The 18,347-nt window shown below is 51.4% G+C and overlaps 2 protein-coding genes across 9 annotated transcripts in view; both read left to right on the top strand.

Moving 5' to 3' along the window:
- The window catches only part of KIAA0319L (KIAA0319 like), a 95,708-nt gene extending 80,489 nt beyond the window's left edge, over nt 1-15,219 (top strand). For all 6 annotated transcript variants that reach the window (XM_024554553.3, XM_024554556.3, XM_024554555.3 and 3 more), the window contains 7 exons: nt 72-210; nt 1,767-1,926; nt 5,638-5,780; nt 6,884-7,006; nt 7,567-7,657; nt 8,683-8,774; nt 14,039-15,219. In XM_024554553.3, coding sequence (XP_024410321.1) covers nt 72-210; nt 1,767-1,926; nt 5,638-5,780; nt 6,884-7,006; nt 7,567-7,657; nt 8,683-8,774; nt 14,039-14,226 — 936 coding nt within the window. In that variant the 3' untranslated portion in view covers nt 14,227-15,219. The remainder of the gene's footprint in view (nt 1-71; nt 211-1,766; nt 1,927-5,637; nt 5,781-6,883; nt 7,007-7,566; nt 7,658-8,682; nt 8,775-14,038) is intronic.
- The window catches only part of SFPQ (splicing factor proline and glutamine rich), a 296,926-nt gene that overhangs the window by 80,477 nt on the left and 198,102 nt on the right, over nt 1-18,347 (top strand). The gene's annotated exons all lie outside the window — the stretch shown is intronic.

Genomic DNA, 18,347 nt, shown 5'->3' with positions numbered 1-18,347 from the left:
GCGCAGCAGCTGAGTCCACAGAAGGAGAGTGGTTTTGCTCTGCAGCACAACCGTGTTGTTCACGCCCACAGGAGGTGCTGAACCACTCCGACCACCAGCCCGTCCTCTTTCTTTCCAACCTGGTCGAGGGGACCTACACTTTCCATCTGCAAGTGACTGATGCGAAGGGTGAGAGTAACACGGACCGGACTACTGTGGAGGTGAAACCTGGTGAGTCCTTGTGTGACGGGCCTGAATGGCACTGCTGGGTCAGCCAAGCAAGGCCTCGGTCCTGAGACCCGCCCTGTCCCCGGCCTGGACAGAGCCAGGTGGGATATCCAGCTTTGAAAAAAATCTAGAAACCCCAAGCTGAAAAATCCTTAGGGTCTGTCTGTTACAGCATCACCCCTCCTACCCACACAGGCATGGGGACCTCCCCTACTCATCGCAGATGCAGGAACAGAACCAGGCAGGGCTTGCTCAGCGTCACACGGCAGTTGTGCCAGAGCCAGGCCTCTGTGCCCCTACCTGCACTGTCTACTGTGCGTTCCACCAGTGAGGCAGGGCTCAGGTGCTCTGGGAATCTGAGCACAGGGATAACTTGAGTCACGATGTCTCATCAGCACCCAGATGCAGAAAACTATTTATTTTTGTGAGCTGAGCCTCAGGCTTTTTCTGACAACCCAGGGAAGGTAAAGTAACTGGTGTCCTTTACATTTTCAGATTTGCTCGGAGGCTTGTTTCGTTTTAGAGAGGAAGTGAGTGGGGGGCGGGATAGGGACCTACTCTCCATTGTCTAGGCTGAGCTCCTGTGTGATGTCTCAGATGGGAAAGGCTCGAGGCAGGTGGTCTATTCCTTGTCCCATCCCTCTGTGTTTAAAATCAGATCACAGATAGTCCCCTAATTATGCAAATTATACTTCAGAACAAGCAAAGGGTACATTGAAGTATGTGAGTAAGGTATTCTGAATAATCATTGAGCTTCCGAGTGTAGGACAGTCTTTAAGATATAATCAAAAGCAAAGCACCGTGGTCTCCCAGCTCTAGAGTTGTAAAGGCACCGTGAGCTGGGATGTGGCTCTTGGTTTCTTGGCTGCCTGGGTGTCCTTCGTGTTGACTGTTGTCAGACCTGTAGGGCAGATGCCCTCGTGTTACTGGTAAGATGGTGAGATGAGCATTTTCCCTCCCATGTTGTAGACAAAGTACAGCAAGTCACCAGAAATCAGATGTAGACCAGGAGAGACCTGTTAGACGGCCACTGTTAGATGGCCGCTGCCTGGCCAAGGGAGAGGCTTTATTATTTGTTTTTTTAGATTTTATGTATTTATTTTTAGAGAGGGGGGAAGGGAGGGAGAAAGTGGAGAGAAACATCAATGTGTGATTACCTGTCAAGCATCCCCCACTGGGGACCTGGCCTGCAACCCAGGTGCCTGTCCTGACTGGGAATCGAACTGGTGACCCTTTGGTTCGCAGGCTGGCACTTAATCCACTGAGCCACGCCAGCTGGGAGAAGCTTTTAAAACACGTGTTTCTTTCTTTCCTGCACCCTTCACTAAACCCTGTTGCCTCCCTAATCCCCAGCACATGCTTGGTAATTCTCGGGGTGACTTAGGGACCAAGAGTCCTTTCAAAGCTCTCCAAGCCAACCTCGGATGCATTACTAAGAATTCATTATTGCCCCTTTCCATTTGAAAGGCAGTTGCATTTCTGATGCCCTCGTTACTTTCTCTCCTGTGCCCACGCACTCTCCTACTTCTAAAGCCATGACTGACCCACGTGCTTTCCAGATCCCAGGAAGAACAACCTGGTGGAGATCATCTTGGATGTCAATGTCAGCCAGCTGACTGAGAGACTGAAGGGGATGTTCATCCGCCAGATTGGGGTCCTCCTGGGGGTGCTGGATTCCGACATCATCGTGCAAAAGATTCAGCCGTACACGGAGCAGAGGTAGCTGGGTAATGAATTGTGGGCAGCGGGAGGAGAAAAGGAAAGACCAGGGGCCCCCTGGGCTTCGTGATTGAGCTGAGAAAGTAGTGTGGGTCGATAGAGAAGGGTGGGCTCTCTGACCAGGAAGCACTCATGGTGTCCATTTCTGCAACGAGTACTTCTCTTCTAGAACAGCTCTCACGCTCTTGCGTTAGATGCTGTGCCAGCGTGTCAGGGCACAAGGTCAGAAGAGGTCCACTGTGTTCGAAGGCCACAGTCTAGTGGGGGAATAATCGAGTAAACGTATAGCATTGGTACAGGGTGGGCTTGACAGAACGTGTGGTGTCTGTCCGGGAGGCACAGAGGTGAGGGCAGTGACATCCTCCAGGAGGGCTGGGGGGGTTGGGTAGTCCAAGGGTTTCCCACAAGCGGTGAAGCTTGCACCGGTCAAGCATGGGAGGACTGGGAGGAAATTCAGAATGGGGGCACAGCGTGCACAGTGGTCCTGCGGGTTGAAAGGACAGCAGCTCCTCTGGAAAAGCCACTCGGTTCAGAGAGCTTGCGGGCCCCAAACGCGGTGGAAGACAGGACTGGCTGTGCAGACTGAGAACGGTCATATGCGAGCCAGGGAGTTCAGTTTTAATCGTTAGGGCAGGAGGACTCGAGTACTTCTTCGTGCATGTGAAGTTTGTTTTGTTTGTAAAGCAAGGAAATTACCATGATTTTTAAGGGAGTTCAGTAGTGTGAGGGCTAGGCTAAAATAGGGAGAGGCCGACAGCTGTGAGGTCCATCAGGACGCTCTGGACCAGTCTGGTAAAAAGGTGGTGAGACCTGAGTGAAGGTAGTGGCGATGGAAATAGAAGAAGAGGAGGCGAAATTAGAAGAAATTCAGAGGTAAATTGATAGGACTTTGGGGATGAGTGAGGTATCAAATATGAGGCTTTTGGTTTGGATGCCTGAATAGGTGGTGAATGCCGGTAACTGAGCTCAGGGATGCAGAACAATGTCGTTTCAAAGAATGGGGCAGTTTTGACTATTCGGTTCGGGGTATTTTGGGGAGATGTTTTACCAGATCGTAGCAAGTACAGGCTGGAACTTGGGGTGGAGGAAAAGCCAGAGGTCAGGAGCATGAGCAGGACCCAAAGCTGTGAGGACAGATGAGTCACACTGGAAGTGTTGAGAGGGCTGAGGACAGAGCTCTGGAGAACAGCCATATTTAAGGAGGAAGCATAGAAAGAAGAGGCAGCAAAGGAAACTAAGAAATAGCAGTCAGAGAGGTAGGGGGGAAACCAGGTAGAGCTGGTCTCCTGGAAGTTAAGGGGGGACCTGGGAGGTTGGGCTGCCAAGGGATTCAGATGCTTAGAGAGATGCAGGCGCCCAGTGGGGTTTTGGGTCTGTGGTAGTGAGAGCATTTGACTTAGACGTTGGGGGCAGAGGACAAATTCATCTCATGGTTTGAGGGTACCGAGATGGCGACTAACACCTTTTTGAAGAGGTTGGTGCTGAAAATAATATGGGGGATAAGATCAAAAGAACACTTTTTAGAGGTAGGAAATACTTGAACATTTTTATAGACTGAGGGCAGGTGCAGGAGACGCAGAAGGCAGAGTTTGTGGAGGGGTGTAAATGGACATGGGTCTGGTGGGCTGAGCCGGGGTGCCCCTCTGGAGGTGAGGAAGGAGGGAAGATGTGCTGTCATGGGTGAGTGTAGAGGTGGGGAGCATGGAGTTTAAGACGGTTGGTACCAACATCCTGGGTTTTGTCTCTGAAACCGGAGACGAGGCGGTGGGAGTGCCGTGGGCAGCCTAAGGAAAGTGGGAAAGGTTGGGGACAGCAGCGCCGGGAAAGGGTGCTGGTCTTGAGCGACACTGGCGTCTCAGCCGAGGTTAGAGACGAGCCATGAGATCGTGGCTCCCAGCTTGGGCTACACCAGAGAAGCACCCAGAGCTTTCCTGAGCATGCTGCCTCCCAGCCTCACCCCCGAGACGGTGGTGCTCTTGGTCTAGAGTGAGGTCTTAGAGCCCACAGTCCTAAAGCTCCCGGTGAATCTAAGGTGTAGTCAGGGCGCCCTGGGTCCAAGGCAGGATGGTGATCAGAACTTCCTTTGTAATCTCTGCTCAGCGCGGGGGGGGGGGGGGGGGGGGGGGGGGGGGGGGGGGGCGGGCAGGAAAGGTGGCTGCTTGGACCCACCCAAGCTGGTGGGAACTGGCTGGACACAAACCCTGCTGGTAAGAGCAGTGTGGGAGGGTGTGCTCGCAGGCTGGCTGTCGCTGCGTCAGGCCTGAGGGAGAGAGCAGCTTCGGGTGGCTAGGTTTCTGGCCTGGACTAGATTGGCTTAGTTGAGGAATTTTGGAGAGATTGGATAATTTGAGGGAGATAGTTCACATATTATGGTGGGAAAAACGTGGGCCTTCCCAGACACGGTACTTCACCTGCCCAAACCTGTTGTGTCCCTTGTAAAATGCTGGTTCCCGTTTTATAGGCTGTTGTTGAGGGCCCAATAAGACAGCGTTTGTATGGCCCCTAACACACAGGGAGTGCTCAGTGCGTGGTTATTATACATTTGCTTTGAGACTTGTCGGACTTGAGGTGCCTGTGGAAGGTTTGGGGTAGATATTCTAGCGAGCATTTGCAGGTGGATACGGTCACTCAGCAGAGGCATGGGGAGAGGAGGTAAAGATTTGAGATTTATTGGCATATAGACAGAAGTCGAAGCTAGAAGCATGGACTAGATAACTGCAGAAGCTAATGAGAAGTGGACCACAAGTCTTCTACGTAAGGTTTTGTTTCTTGATTCTGGAATTTGTGGTACCCCATTGTCAGCCTTCTGCAGCTGGCTTCTAGAACGTCTTTTACGCCAGTGCCCCCCAAACTTGTACGTCATGCCACACAGGGAAAACGGTGCTACTGACATAGCGCTTTGGGAACAAATGGGCTCACACTGTAAGCAGCTGGCCCCACCCGGCCGTGCTGTGTGCTGAGGGGTCTGTGTGTTGGGCACACCTATAAACCAGTGTGACTCACTGAGTTGGGAAGGTCCGGTCTGTGAGACGAACATGAAGTCAAGAAGCAGGGGACCCCAAATGGAGGCCAAGCCACAGAGAACAGGTTTGATGCCACCCAGGTGTGAGTTCAAACATGGTCTGCCTTGAACAGAAATTGACAGTCGGAACCAGATTCTGAGCGTGGAGGGACAGAAACTTGTACCAGCCACCCCGTTGTGTAGGCTTTCTTGTTGCTGTCATAGTAACGATCATTTTGGCTAATGGATAATTCTTGGATGCTATCTAATTATTTACATTTTACAAAGCATTGTGGTCTGGCTTACAAGAAGCGCAGGCACAAACCCAACAGCACCACAGTCTTAGCTGTTCATGGTGGCCGGGATGTAGTCATAACCAAATCCCCATTTTCCTGGCCTGTGGGTAGCTGTTTGGAATGGGTTGTCTTGTTAGCCGGGGCAGCCTTGGGCATTTCTAAAAGCACAGGCCGTGGAGTCAGGTACATCAGGGTTGGGATCTGGCCCTGCCATCATTAACCGTGTGACCTTGGGCAAGTTACTTAACGCTACTGAGCCGGGTGCTGCCCTCTGAAACGGCGCTGACGGGCTTGCTGGGGGAGAGTGCACGTGGTCCTCAGGGCAGGCTCTTTCTCCAGCAGAAGGTACTTAGCTTCCGCTGTCGCTGCTGACAGCTCCGGCTCATTCATTCGTACTGCCGCATGTCTCTACAGCACCAAGATGGTATTTTTTGTTCAAAACGAGCCTCCCCACCAGATCCTCAAAGGCTATGAAGTGGCAGCGATGCTCAAGAATGAGCTGCGGAAGCAAAAGGCAGACTTTCTGGTATTCAGAGCCCTGGAAATCTACACTGTCAGTGAGTAATCCTGGGGTGTCGGGAACAAGAGCCTACCAAGTGGCCACCCTCACCTGTCATTCCCCACTGCCCTCTGCCTCCATCCGCTGTCCCCCAGGAACACGGAGATAACCTCTTTCCTCCACTGCCATGTCCCGGAGAGTCCCAACTTGTAGAGACTCTTAACCTGGGGTCCGTGGGCCCCTGAGATAGGGTCCAGAGGGGCTGTATGTTTGGGGAAAAATTACATCCTTCTTGTCACGAACCGCTAACTGAACTTGATAATTTCCCTCAATTATGAAAGTAGGCAACAGACTACAGTGTCGTTAATGGAGCCTGTGCCTTGGAGGCAGTGGAAGTCACAGATGATTTCGTATCACCCACCATGATGCAATCATCTTACTCATCACTCCCTCAGAGTTATCAGTTATTAGATCCATTTCCAGATCTTGCTGTTCCTTTCTTTTGTTCTTTTCTTTTTTAAACCCTCACTGGAGGACACGCTTATTGAGTTTAGAGAGAGGGGGAGGGAGGGAGAGAGAGGGAGAGAAACATTGATGGTTGCCTCTGGTATGTGCCCCGACTCAGGGACCGAATTCAAAACCTAGAAATGTGTCCTGATCAGGAATCGAACCCGTGACCTTTCAGTTTATGGGATGACACTCCAACCAGCTGAGCCACACCGACCAGGGTGCTGCTTCATGTTCTAATAGAAGCACACATATATCATTATTTTAAAAAATTGTGTTCTTAGATATTTAAAAACATGTTCAATGTAATTACTTTCCTTTGTAATACTACGCATTTTATTTTCGCAATTAAATTATTCAGAGAAGGGCGTCTGTGGGACGTGAAATGCTAACAACTGCTGGTATACAAGAAAAGTCAGGTGAAAACAGGCTGGAACCATGTTCCAGTGGCCTTTCTCACTGCTCCAGTTTTCCCCAACCCGATGGTAACAGTGGGCAGCGTGCTCCAGCTGTGGCAGCTCTTGGGACAGGTCTTCAGGACACTTCACCCGAGGCCACCAAACGGGGTGCTTTCCTGCCTGCACAGGCACCGGGGGCTGGCTTTCCTCTGGCTCTGACCCCTGTTGTCTTGTGTCTCTTTGCTGCTGCTGTCAGCATGCCAGCTGAACTGTTCAGACCACGGCCACTGTGATTCGTTCACCAAACGCTGCATCTGTGACCCTTTCTGGATGGAGAATTTCATCAAGGTGCAGCTGAGGGATGGAGACAGCAACTGTGGTGAGTTCTCTGCTTGGCACTGAGCCAGCTGATTTGGCACTGAATGTGGTTCTGAGTTGAGTGGGTGGGTGTTGGTGTTTCCGAGGCAGATGAGCAAGCGAGGAGAAGAACTTTGTGTATTTTCTGTTTGCAGAGGATTTTTACTTCTTTCCTCCGCATTTGCCCAAGGTTAGAGGAAAGCTCTGAAGCAACTGTGTAAGAACCCAACTTAAATCACACCAACTGCAAATCGCAGCCTAGACCAGACCAGCTGCAAGGCCTGCCATCTTCCTGGGGTGCCTACGTGCCACAACCCCATGGGAGCCTTCCGCTCTGTTCCCCCAGCCCCCTCCCTCTGCTAAAGCTGTGAAAGCTCCTTACTCTCCCCGACTGCCCCAGGGTCTCAGAGAAGAGACTGGAACAATTCAAAAGGGTTAAAACTACAGTTTCCATAGGCTCTGAGGTCTCACCTTCCCTGGGGAGCCCTGGGGTCATTCTGATCTACTAGGGAATGCCCCCACCTTGGGCCCGGCCTCCCTCTAGCCTCTGTCTCTCCGCACCCGTTTCATTTTTCTTGGCAGAGTGGAGCGTGTTATATGTTATCATTGCTTGCTTCGTCATTGTTGTTGCCTTGGGAACCCTATCCTGGACTCTGGTCTGTTGTTGTAAAAGGTAAGATGGGTTCTCCTTGGAAATTCATCCAGGCGTAAGTCCTGTAGTCATTCATCAGAGATGCACCGGCCCATTCCACAGGGGAGGCGCTGAGCCCTGAGTTCCCCCCTTCCTGTCACTGCTGTAGTGGTTTGGCCCACCCAAGGCACGTGCAGAAAGGCTTTCCTCGCCTTGGACACTGCTGAGGGCAGAAGCCCACTCCTGCAGCCAGTGGCTGTCAGCGTGGTGATTTGCAATGTGGGAAGTGTGGCCAGGGTGGGAGTGGGTGGGCCCGGGCGTGGACCTCGCTCACATCTCAAGGGTGTAGTCCTTCAACACTGTTACCTCAGCCCCACCGCCTTGGCACCTGAGTTCATTTTTGCCTGCCTGCCTTCCTAGACGGACTCACGCGTGTACACGCTTTCACGTAGTCGTAGCCTGTGGGCAGTCGTGGTTAAGTGTTACGGGTTTTTTCATTTGGTCTTCCTATCTCGTCTTGTAATATTTAATGGTGATGCTTATTGTATGTTTTTCATTATTAATTTATTTTTACATTTATTGTGTGCCACGCGCCACGATAACATTTTATAGATATTATCTGTTTTAATACACATGACACCCTTTTCTCATCACACAGAGAGGAAAGTGACATCCCTCGTCTGTGGACACAGTTAGTAGGTGGCACAGCTGAGAGTCCCCCTGCTATCACCACACAAAAAACTGAAGAAAACTCAAAGAATTTTTTAAAATTCCCACCAGCCTAAGACAACCACCGTTCACAGCTTTTTTGGTTTAATGCTTGCCTCTCTCTACTCACAGCCCTCAAGCACAGGGTTTTCAGTTTCTTTACATTTTTAATCAATCTGCCCTCAGTGCCACTTTGGACTGGTGAGTCCGGGCTGAGACATTCATACTTCCCTTGTCTTTTCCCAGAGTTGGTAAGGCTTGTTTGAGGAACAGATTGCAGAGGCCACCTTTTGTGGCGGGCTGCCCGAGTCGTACACACAGCCCCTTTCCTGAGCAGGGGAGGGCGTTGTGTTTTTCAGGCAAAAAGGAAAACCCAAGAGAAAAAGCAAGTACAAGATCCTGGACGCCACAGATCAGGAGAGCCTGGAACTGAAGCCAACACCCCGAGCAGGTAGTGGCCCTGGGCGCGGGGGCTGGGAACACCTAGATTTATGCGCTCTCCCTAGGAAGAGCCACCGTCACCAGCTGGCCTCCCAAATGCCTCATTAGCTGCTGTTTGTGCTGGAAAAGCCTTGTGTCTGCGGCCTGAGGAAGGCCGAGGGGGGACAGGGCCCCGGGCTGGCAGACGTGGCCGCGGACCAGCCTGGTGCCGGGGCTCACTCAGCAGTCCTGCCACGTTGCAGACGGGCTGGGCCTGTTACGTTCCTTTGCCTGCTTGTTCCCCTCAGGATTCTGTCCTGGAGTTTAGCTTTTCAAGCTGCCCCCTGCAGTCAGGCTCGGGGACTGTGGTCCCTCCCTTTGGGCAACAAGGTGAGGCAGTGATGAGATCAGAGCCAGTGTCTGCCAGCTGACCTTTCACCTTAGCTCCAGTATTGACAGGTAGGCCCACGGGCTCTGTCACTCACTGAGGGCAGGCGGAGGGCAGGTTCCCTGCTGGGTCCGGGGATGGGCCTGGGAGAGTCAGGGCGGGAGAGGGCCTCCCTTCCTCGGCCGGGCTCAGTCACTGGCTCCGTCCGTCATGGCTGCCGCAGGACAGGCGTCATCTGTTTTGGGGAACTGGATGCTTTGTAGAGCCCTAAACTTTCGGAAGGTGTAACTATTTCTATTCCAAGTCATTATTCAACATTAGGAGAGGCTGTAGGGAAAATGCGAAGAGTTGTAAGGCAGGCTTCCTCCTCAGAACTTCAGTCACGCGAGGGAGGAAAGACTTAGCAGAAGACACATGCTCACAGGCCGCCTGGGCTCCGCACCTGGGCAGCTCGGTCAGGGAATGCCGTGGGGTGGGACCTGGGGCTGATGGGGCTGGGAGACCGGAGCGCAGCCGGGGCACCCCACCCGCAGGTGCTGGGAACGGAGGCCTGGAGGTATGAACGAGCACAAGCCACCCTCCACACAGCGGCCACGGGTATCTTCATGTTACTCTGACCGGGTTTTTCCTCTCCTTGTCAGTGGCTTGCTTCTGGTCTGGTGGGCACGGCCGTGGTGTTACAGCAGTTTGCCTCTCTGAGCTCTTCCTTCTTTCTGATCTCCTTTCTCCTGCTTCACGTCTCTGTCCAGAAAGCTGCCTCAGCCCTCCCTTAACCTGCTGCTTGAAGTCGTGCTCAGCCCTCTCCCCATCAGTTCGGCACGTCTCTGTTGTATTAGTGATGGGCGTGTCTCTTTACCCGTGAAATCCTTGAGGGCAGGGACGGAATCTCTGAAAAGTCTGACACACACACTCGCACACACACACAAATGTGACCATGGAAGTTCTTCCTGAAGAATTAAGGGCAGACCCGAGGGACGAGGGACGAGGAGAGACAGACAGACACGTGAAGGCTGGGACACAGCACTTCGGAGCCAAGTTGGTGAAGGCCCAGCTGCTGGAAAGAGCAGAGGGCATTTGAGGAAAGGCGAGTGGCATGAGGCTGGACAGGGAGCGGGGAACTTGCTGTGGGTTCCTTCTAAGAGCAATGGGGAGCCACCAATAGTTTTTAAGGGGCAAATGGTGTGATAGGATTTACACTTTAAAAAGACAACTGTGGCTGCTGTGTGAAGGAACTGAAGAGGGCAGGAGTAGGCGAGAGGAGAGGCAGTAGAATGTCCTTGTGGTGGAGGTGATGGGACAGAGGGGGGCAGGTAGCTTCCAGATTGGGTTTAGGGGAAAACTTAACGAGGTTCATGGTATGTTGGCTGAGGGGGGTGAGAGGAAGTAGAAGATGGTCCCCAGGCCACTTGTTTGAGCGCCTGTGAGTTGGGTGATGTTACTCCTGAGATGAGGAAGCCTGGAAGAAATTGAGGTCAAGCATTTGGTTGGGACAGTGAGGAAGTGAGGCTGGAAGATCAAGGACCAAATTGTGGAAAGATCTGAACATCAACCTAAGGAATTACGCATTTATTTTGATGGTGATGAGAAGTGACTGAAATTCTGGCTTCCGGAGCTTAGTCTGACAGTTTTTTGTGCCGATTGAAGAGGAAAGATTACAGGTGGAGGCCAGCAAGGCGGCAATGATGGCTGGAACAGCGCAGTGTTCTTGGAGTGGGGGGACGGGCAGGGTCACGGCTGACTTCTGACCTGAGACAGAGAATGACAGCACTGTTGACAGAAGTGGGACATCCGGGCAGTGATGGTTTGGGTAAGAGAAGATGAATTAAACGGGCGTGAGTACAACAGTTAGGACTAGAAGTGTCACTATAGACATCTACATGCTGGTGAGAATGTTGAGGGGCAAGAGAAGAGCCTGGGGCTGAGGAGCCTGAGAATGGTCCTCAGGAGGGGGAGGGGCATCACTAGTGCGTGGCCAGCAGTGTTTGCTGCTGCAGGCCCAGAACTGACTGGTGCGGTTTCTGGTCACCTGCAGAGCCCGAGCAGTGGTGGATGATAGCAGAAATGAAAGTGCAGGTTATGTAGGGAGGAGGTAGGCAGTGGGGAAACAGAGGCACTAAATATTTAAAGCCCTTGTAGAGGTTGAGCGATGAAAAGTGGAGAAGCAGCAGGACGGGGGTTGGAAAGCAAGGCTTTATTGGACAGGTTTCTCTCAGGGAGCAAGTCCGGGGAGAGACGCAGAAGACAGAGTAGGGCAGACATCTCTTCTGAGGCAGGAGGGAGGGAAAGCTGGCTGGCAGTGCCAAGGCGTACTGGGCCGAAAGGCAAAATCGAAGCAGGCCTCTTGTGAAAGGGGAGAGTGGCGAGGGAAAGCCCTATCTATGTAACTAAGACGAAACTAGATGAGGCTCAGTAGGCCCTTCTCTGGAGGGAGGTGTCCAGCTGAGGGAGCCTTAGGAGTACCTCTGGACTTGGGGTGGGTCTGACCAGGCCAGAACCCTGTGCTCCTGTTCTGGGCTCTGTGGATTAGCAGGCGCAGCCCAGAGCAGTCACTAGTAGGATGAGGGGAATGGGATTCGAGACTGTATTGTATGTGGTGTGGAACTGAAGATGTTGAGCTGGAAGGGTGGATGGAGTGCGGCGTGTTGCGGAGGAAGAGGATGTGTGTAGTGGAAGTGTTGCTGGGAGCCAGGCTGAGCCTGGACGCAGGGTGACTGGAAATAGAATGGCCCCGGCCTGAGCGAACTGTTGGGCACAGAGGCTGCCAGGTGGATCGTGGGGGATGCCCGCTTCGGGAGATTGGTTCACGTTCAGCAGCTGTTGTTTGTGGTTTTGTTTTGCTACTCTATTGATTTTTTAAAAAACATTTTATTGAAGTATATTAGGTCGAACTATGTGAAATTACTATTTGGCCAATAAAAATGGCAGTTTTCTGTGGTTCATCCTAGTATGTATAGGAAATCGTAAACACAGCTCAATAGATTTTCCAAGTGAACACACCCATGTAATCAGCCCCCCAAAAGTGCCTTTGTGCTTCTTTCCAGCCACCCTCCTCCCCCTTTCTAATATCTTGGAGTAGTTTATACAAATAGAATGTTTGGCTCCTTTCACTCAACATTACATTTATGACATTCATCCATATTAGGTTTAACAATAGTTCATTCATTCTCACTGCTGTATAATTTCCACTGTGTGAATGTTTTAATTGGCCAGGGATATTGGTGATGGGCAATCGCTTTCTTTCCATTTTTGGCTGTCGTGAGGAGTGCTGCTGTAAATGTCCCTCTTCCTTGTCCTTTAGTGGACACGTGGGTGGATTTCTCTTAGGTGTAGACCTAGGAATGGAATTGCTTTGTGATAGATGTCTCTCTTCAGCTCCCGTTGAAGTTAATTAGCAGCTTCTCAGCTTGCATTGTTTAGTGGGTGAAGTCCATTTGGTTCTTCAAGCAGAGCAGGAACCCGTGGTGGAGGGCCCTGGGTAGTGCTGTGTGCTGTGGAGCCAGGAGGGTTTGCTTCCCCCGCCCCAGACTCCGGTCTTCTACAGCTATGGCCCAGAAGGGCTGTGGGGAAAAAGGGAAGCTTCGCGTGGGGACTAGGAGGAGAAAGCCCTCAAAGGCACAGAGAAGCAGGGGTATATCCTCTGAGGAGCAAAGCAGGGGTTTTGAGGACCTTGAGTCTTCCGCTGGCCTGGTTTTTATGCTAGCCACAGCCCCCACTTTGCAGAAGCCCCAGATGCTGGCACTCTTTGGCCCTGCTGCTCTGCCGTCCTGTGACTCAGTGGGAGGTGTGGCTCTCTGCAGTCATGTCCCAGAATGGGACCCGAGATGGTCTGCAGGGCGTGGTCCCTGAGTGACAGATGCCATCAAGAGTCTGGCTGCCCCCAGCATTCATAGCCTTCAGTTATGTCTGGCCAAGAAGGGAGACAATGGCTGAGAATCATCTCAGGATGTTTGTTTTCTAGGGCTCTGGGTGGGACCAGTGGAGGGAGAGTGATTGTCAGATGATGAGGGTTCAAACATGCTTCACCTGACTACTGGTTACCTTAAAAGGAGGTAGCTCCTTTCTGCTGGGGGCGGGCAGTACGAGGGGCCAGAGCACCTGCCAAGTTGGGTTCTCGCTGTTGGCAATTCCCATTTCTAGTCCTGCTACCAGCCAGGGGGCAGCCATCTTGCTGTGGGACAGGATCTGCCCTAAAGGCATCACCGGACCACACTGTAGAGTGTGGCCTCTGCAGCCATAGGGATAGCACTAAAGGTGACCTCCATGGCTTGCAGAATCTCAGACATCTTTTCTGATCTCAGGTGCTTCTTATGGGTCCTTTTTATGTGGTCTGATGAGCTGATGGCTTGAGACTGTCTCTGAGAACCCCTGCTCCAATCGGGCTCTCCCAGCAGGAAACCTCCCAAGCCCTGTGCCTGCTGTCCCACCTCTGGTCCCTGCTCAGTGAAGCCAGAGCAAACATCTCCATAGAGTGAAAGTCATGTCCTCTGTCAGTGTCAGGCGCTCTGGCGAGAACATCACATCCGTACTAAGCCAGGGCATGGTGAAAGCTTTCTTTAGATCTTCTGCTCTTCCTTGTAATTTCCTGCCTTTTGAGAACTCCACTCTATTCATAAAGGGAGATAAAACATTGCACATTTAAGAGAGAAAAAGAATATCATTGGGTAGCATTAACCAAAGCTACTAGAGATAAACAATCAGCCCTGGAACTCTTTGTTGATGTCCATTTTATGCTTTGACTCCCTTTATGGGGCTGTCCCAGCAAGCAGGCTTCCTGAGTCGTCCTCCTTCCCATCTGCCCCTCCCAACCAGGAGGGGAGCTTGCCTCCCTGTCCCTCTGCTCCTCTACAGGCTGGGAGGAGGGTGCAGGGTGTGGCTCCTGATGCTGGGGTCCCGTCTCTCCCTCGCAGGCATCAAACAGAAGGGCCCAGTGCTGAGCAGCAGCCTGATGCACTCTGAGTCAGAGCTGGACAGCGATGATGCCATCTTCACTTGGCCAGACAGAGAGAAGGGCAAGCTCCTGCATGGTCAGAATGGCTCCGTGCCCAATGGACAGACCCCGCTTAAGGCCAGGAGCCCACGAGAGGAGATCTTATAGCCAGCCACCTGGTCTGTCTGTCTCAGGGGAGGGTTGGCAGTGCCGGGGTCCAGTGTGTTGCCAGGCTGGTTCTCACACCTCCCATTTCAGTGGGCAGCTGTTCTCCCAGCATCTGCTGGTCATTACCCCCATCATCCCCAACCGGAGCTGCTAGCACCTGCATCCAGAGGCATTCTCCAGGAACCCCTGAACAAAGCTGTGAATGAAGAGGTTTCCTCTTTATACCCATCTGGTAGCCACCCCCCTCCAAAATATCCTCACCTCAGGGCCTCCTTTTTTCAAACCCCTCCCTGCTCCGAGGGTGGACCCAGCCAGCTCCCATGGCATTGTTGCTGCTCCCAGGACACCTGCACGGCGAGGCTTGGCTGTGTCCCACACACCTGGGCACAAAACCAAGCACCACCAGCCTCCTGACTCCAAGAGCCCGCTCCATGTTGTTCTTCGTTCTCCTCTTTGGGATGGAGCAGACCCTCTCTCTAGGGCCAGAGAAGTGGCGCTCCTGCTCACTACAGATGGCAGGCCCAAGATTAGTGGAGAACTGGCTGTTGTGTCAGAGCAGCTGGGTTGGGCATAGGCTGCCTCCCCCTCTCCTCCTAAACAGCGCTGGCTGCTTCAGGGCCAGTCCCTGTGCCCAGAGGAGACAGCCACAGCTAGACTGGAATGTTAAGGCATGAGAGCGCATGTGTGCGACTGTCCCACTGGGTTCTGTGTCCGACTGTCTTCCTGTCTCTTGCGTGTGTGTGCACACTGGAGTGTGTTGTGTGCGTGCATCAGCTCCTTGTAGAGCTCTCGGCCGCTCATGAGGCAACCTTGAATTGGAAAGACATTCAGCTCCTTGGAACAGACTTCCTGATTCCCTCTGGCCATTTCCTCAGCCATTGTGTCTGGTTGTTGAGGAATGGGAGCTTTGGGGGAGTGACTTTTTAAAAAGAAATGTTTATACTACTACACTACTGCCTGTTGTGAGATGATTAAACATGCTATTTAATTGTACCTGTGCCTGCTGAGTGTGCTGCTTTGTGCTCCATCACTGACCTGTACCATGGGTGCAGCTACCTGCGCGTCCCTGTGAGGTAATGGCCTCCAGCAGGGATGTCCCAGGAGCGGCATCAGTGCTGTGGCTGTTGGTGGAGGATTGTGTCACTCCTAGCCCTGCTGCCAGCTGCTCTGGCTTTGTGTCCTTTCTTCCACACCTACAGCTCCCCCTCGCTCCAGGGCCTAATGCCCAGGCTGTGGGCCCTTGCTAGAAGGGCCAAACAGAGGGCACCCTCACATTTCTGGAACCCCACTAGGTACTGTGTGCATAGAGGAAACTTACCAGGAAGCAAAACTCAAAACCCCTAGGGCTGAAGGCTGCAGCCTTGGCCTTCCTGCTTGGGGGGAAGAGACTGATCCTTGTTCTTCCAGCTTCCCTTCCGTCCATCTGGTAAGTGGAAGGAGCTGAAGAGGTAGTCACACACACCGAGAGTTACTCTTTGAAAACAGGCATGGAAAGAAGGTGGGTGAAATCGGGCCATCGGCCCCCAGAGCGTTTTAGGAGCGTGGATCAGGCCCCTACACATTCTTTGGTTAAGCCCAGGCCACTGTTACAACCCCTTGCACTCATCTAACCCCCCAGTTTGTGCTTGGTGGTGGTAGTGACTACCCAGTTTCCAAGATTTCCGGTACTGGGGCTATGGCTGCCATTCCTGTGCCCAGCCCCCACCCCCCAGGAAGGAAGAACTCTTGAGTTGTTCAGGTTTGACTTTGAAAGGTATTTATCAGGTTTTTTGGGTCACAAGGCAAAAAAAGTAAAGTCATCTCATGGGAAGGACAGGTCTCGGCCAGCTTTCCATCCAATTCTTAGTGTAGATTCAAACTACACTTCAGATTTCCCTTCCTCCCTCCCATCTAGGCTAACCAACACGTTTCTGTGCATCAGCACCTGTGGTTCCCACGAGGGCTGCTGAAAAGAATCACCTGGGCAACTTTTAAACCGCAGTGACACCTTGAACCCACACCCAGGTGGTTTTGATTGTTGAATATTTAACTGATCTTTTATTAATTCCTCAGATAATCTGTGCAGCCACACCATGCCCTTGATGAGAGGGGAATAATCCTTAGCAGCTTGGCTCCCAGACTTGCAGGCCAGGTGGGTTTGGCAAAGAGGGATAAGTACCCAGACACCCAGTACCTCTTAACCACCTGAGGGAGAGGCCCTTGGAGCTGGCTGTGGTGGAGATCAACTGTTCACCAAACCAGGGTCCTTTTCAGGACACACAGCTCATCTACATCTCCAGACCTCTGCACAATATGGGCAGAAGAGAGGTGTTCCATCTTCAGCCCTGGCCCAGTACATTTTCTGTGTGACTCCCACTCCCTTTCTCTACCTGCTGGCCAGAGCAGAGGAGCACTTGGGGGACACTGAGGCCATGGTGGAGAAACAAGACGGAGGGAGCCTCACCCTGAACCACCATCTAGAAGGAACTGCCCTATCAGAATGGCTGTTGGATTGTTATGAGAGAAATAAAGTACTGTACTAGCCAGTGCATTAAAAAAAAAAAAAAAAACTTAGGTTAAGATTATAGGGCCCAGGTGCTCTTCTGTCACAGGCCTCCCAGAGCTCAAGTTCATTGCCAGGGTTGACAATGATGCCTCGGCTCTGGCCCCCACAACGGCCACTTCGGACATCTGCCGCCCTAAGCAGCATAGCGGCACCGACAGCCACTGCAGGCAGGGGGTAGAGTTGTGAAATCACAATCCTGCCTCCGTTGCCCCACACATCCCAGCACAGCCTGGTAGAGGCAGTGGAGACAACCCCCCAAGAGAGTGGGGACAGCAGCCATTAGTGAACAGGAGGTAGCTCCTTAACAGAGGTGAGTAGGTAAGCGTCACTGTCCTTAGCCAAAGCAATGCCACTACTGTGATCCCAGAGGCACAAATGCTGCAGGTAAGAAAAAGCAAACACTAGGGCTATAACACCATCTGCTGGAAAATAAAAGTACCTATCAATCTGCTGAACTGATGAAAGCAAAACAGTATCTAAGCAAGAAAAGAGGTCACTACCACAAATAGAGAAATCCATCAAATCCCATGACCAACCAAGGTAACTTGGGAATACAGAAAGAAAATGCCAAGTCTCCAGAAATCAAACTCAAAGTCATGGAAGACGGGAAGATGGTGATTTAAACGTCAGAAAATTAAGATTGCGGCAGTGAAGAAACTCGATGACAAACGAGAAAGCTCGGAGAGGCAGTTAAACGAGCTAGTGAAGCAAAGGAGTACTTTTACTAAGAGACAAACTATGCAAAGAAACTCTGGAGCTGACGAGCACTCAATGAGTGAGATGAGGAGTACACCAGAGAGCACGGGAAACAGCAGACCAGATGGAAAGAGAGACAGAGCTCAGAGATGGCAATCTAGAAATGACCCAGGAGGGCAAACTAAGAATTTAAAACGAAAGAACTCTATGAAAACTATCAGACTGAATTAGAAAGAGCAATATAAGGATAACAGGGATACCAGAAGAGACAAAGGAACAAAGAGCCTCCTCAAAGAAATAATTGAAGAGAACACTTTCCAAGCCTATGGAAAGAACTGGACTTTATAATTGAGGAAGTGAACATAACATCTAATTATATCAATGCAAAAAGACCACCTCCATGACATATTTTATTCAAACTGTCAAAAATCAATGACAAAGAATTCTCAAGGCAGCCCAGGAAAACAAACTGACCTACAAAGGAAACCCTATTAGATTATTAGACTTCACAGTAGAACACTGTAAGACAGGAGCAAATGAAAGGAAATATTCAAAATATTGAAAGAGCAGAACCATTAGCCAAGGATAATATATCCAGCAAGTTATTCTTTAGGAATAAAGGCTTTATCAGACAAAAGCTGAGAATTTACCACTGCAAGACCAGAATTACAAGAATTGTTGAAAGGAGCAGTTACTGGAAACAAAAAGAGAAAAGTATATAAAATTGAGTAAGATGACTAACAAGCAGGAAACTGGCCATCTACCTACTTCAGAACAGGACACTGAACAATTATAACAAAGGTTAAAGGAGGGGGAAATGGATACAGGCATTAAAAAAAAAACTATTAACTACTATAACTTGGTAATGAATGCACAACAT

This window comes from Desmodus rotundus, chromosome 3, assembly GCF_022682495.2.
Source record: "Desmodus rotundus isolate HL8 chromosome 3, HLdesRot8A.1, whole genome shotgun sequence".
NCBI lineage: Eukaryota > Metazoa > Chordata > Mammalia > Chiroptera > Phyllostomidae > Desmodus > Desmodus rotundus.
The sequence above is the reverse complement of the archived record's forward strand: the minus strand, read 5'-3'. Positions and strand labels throughout refer to the sequence as shown.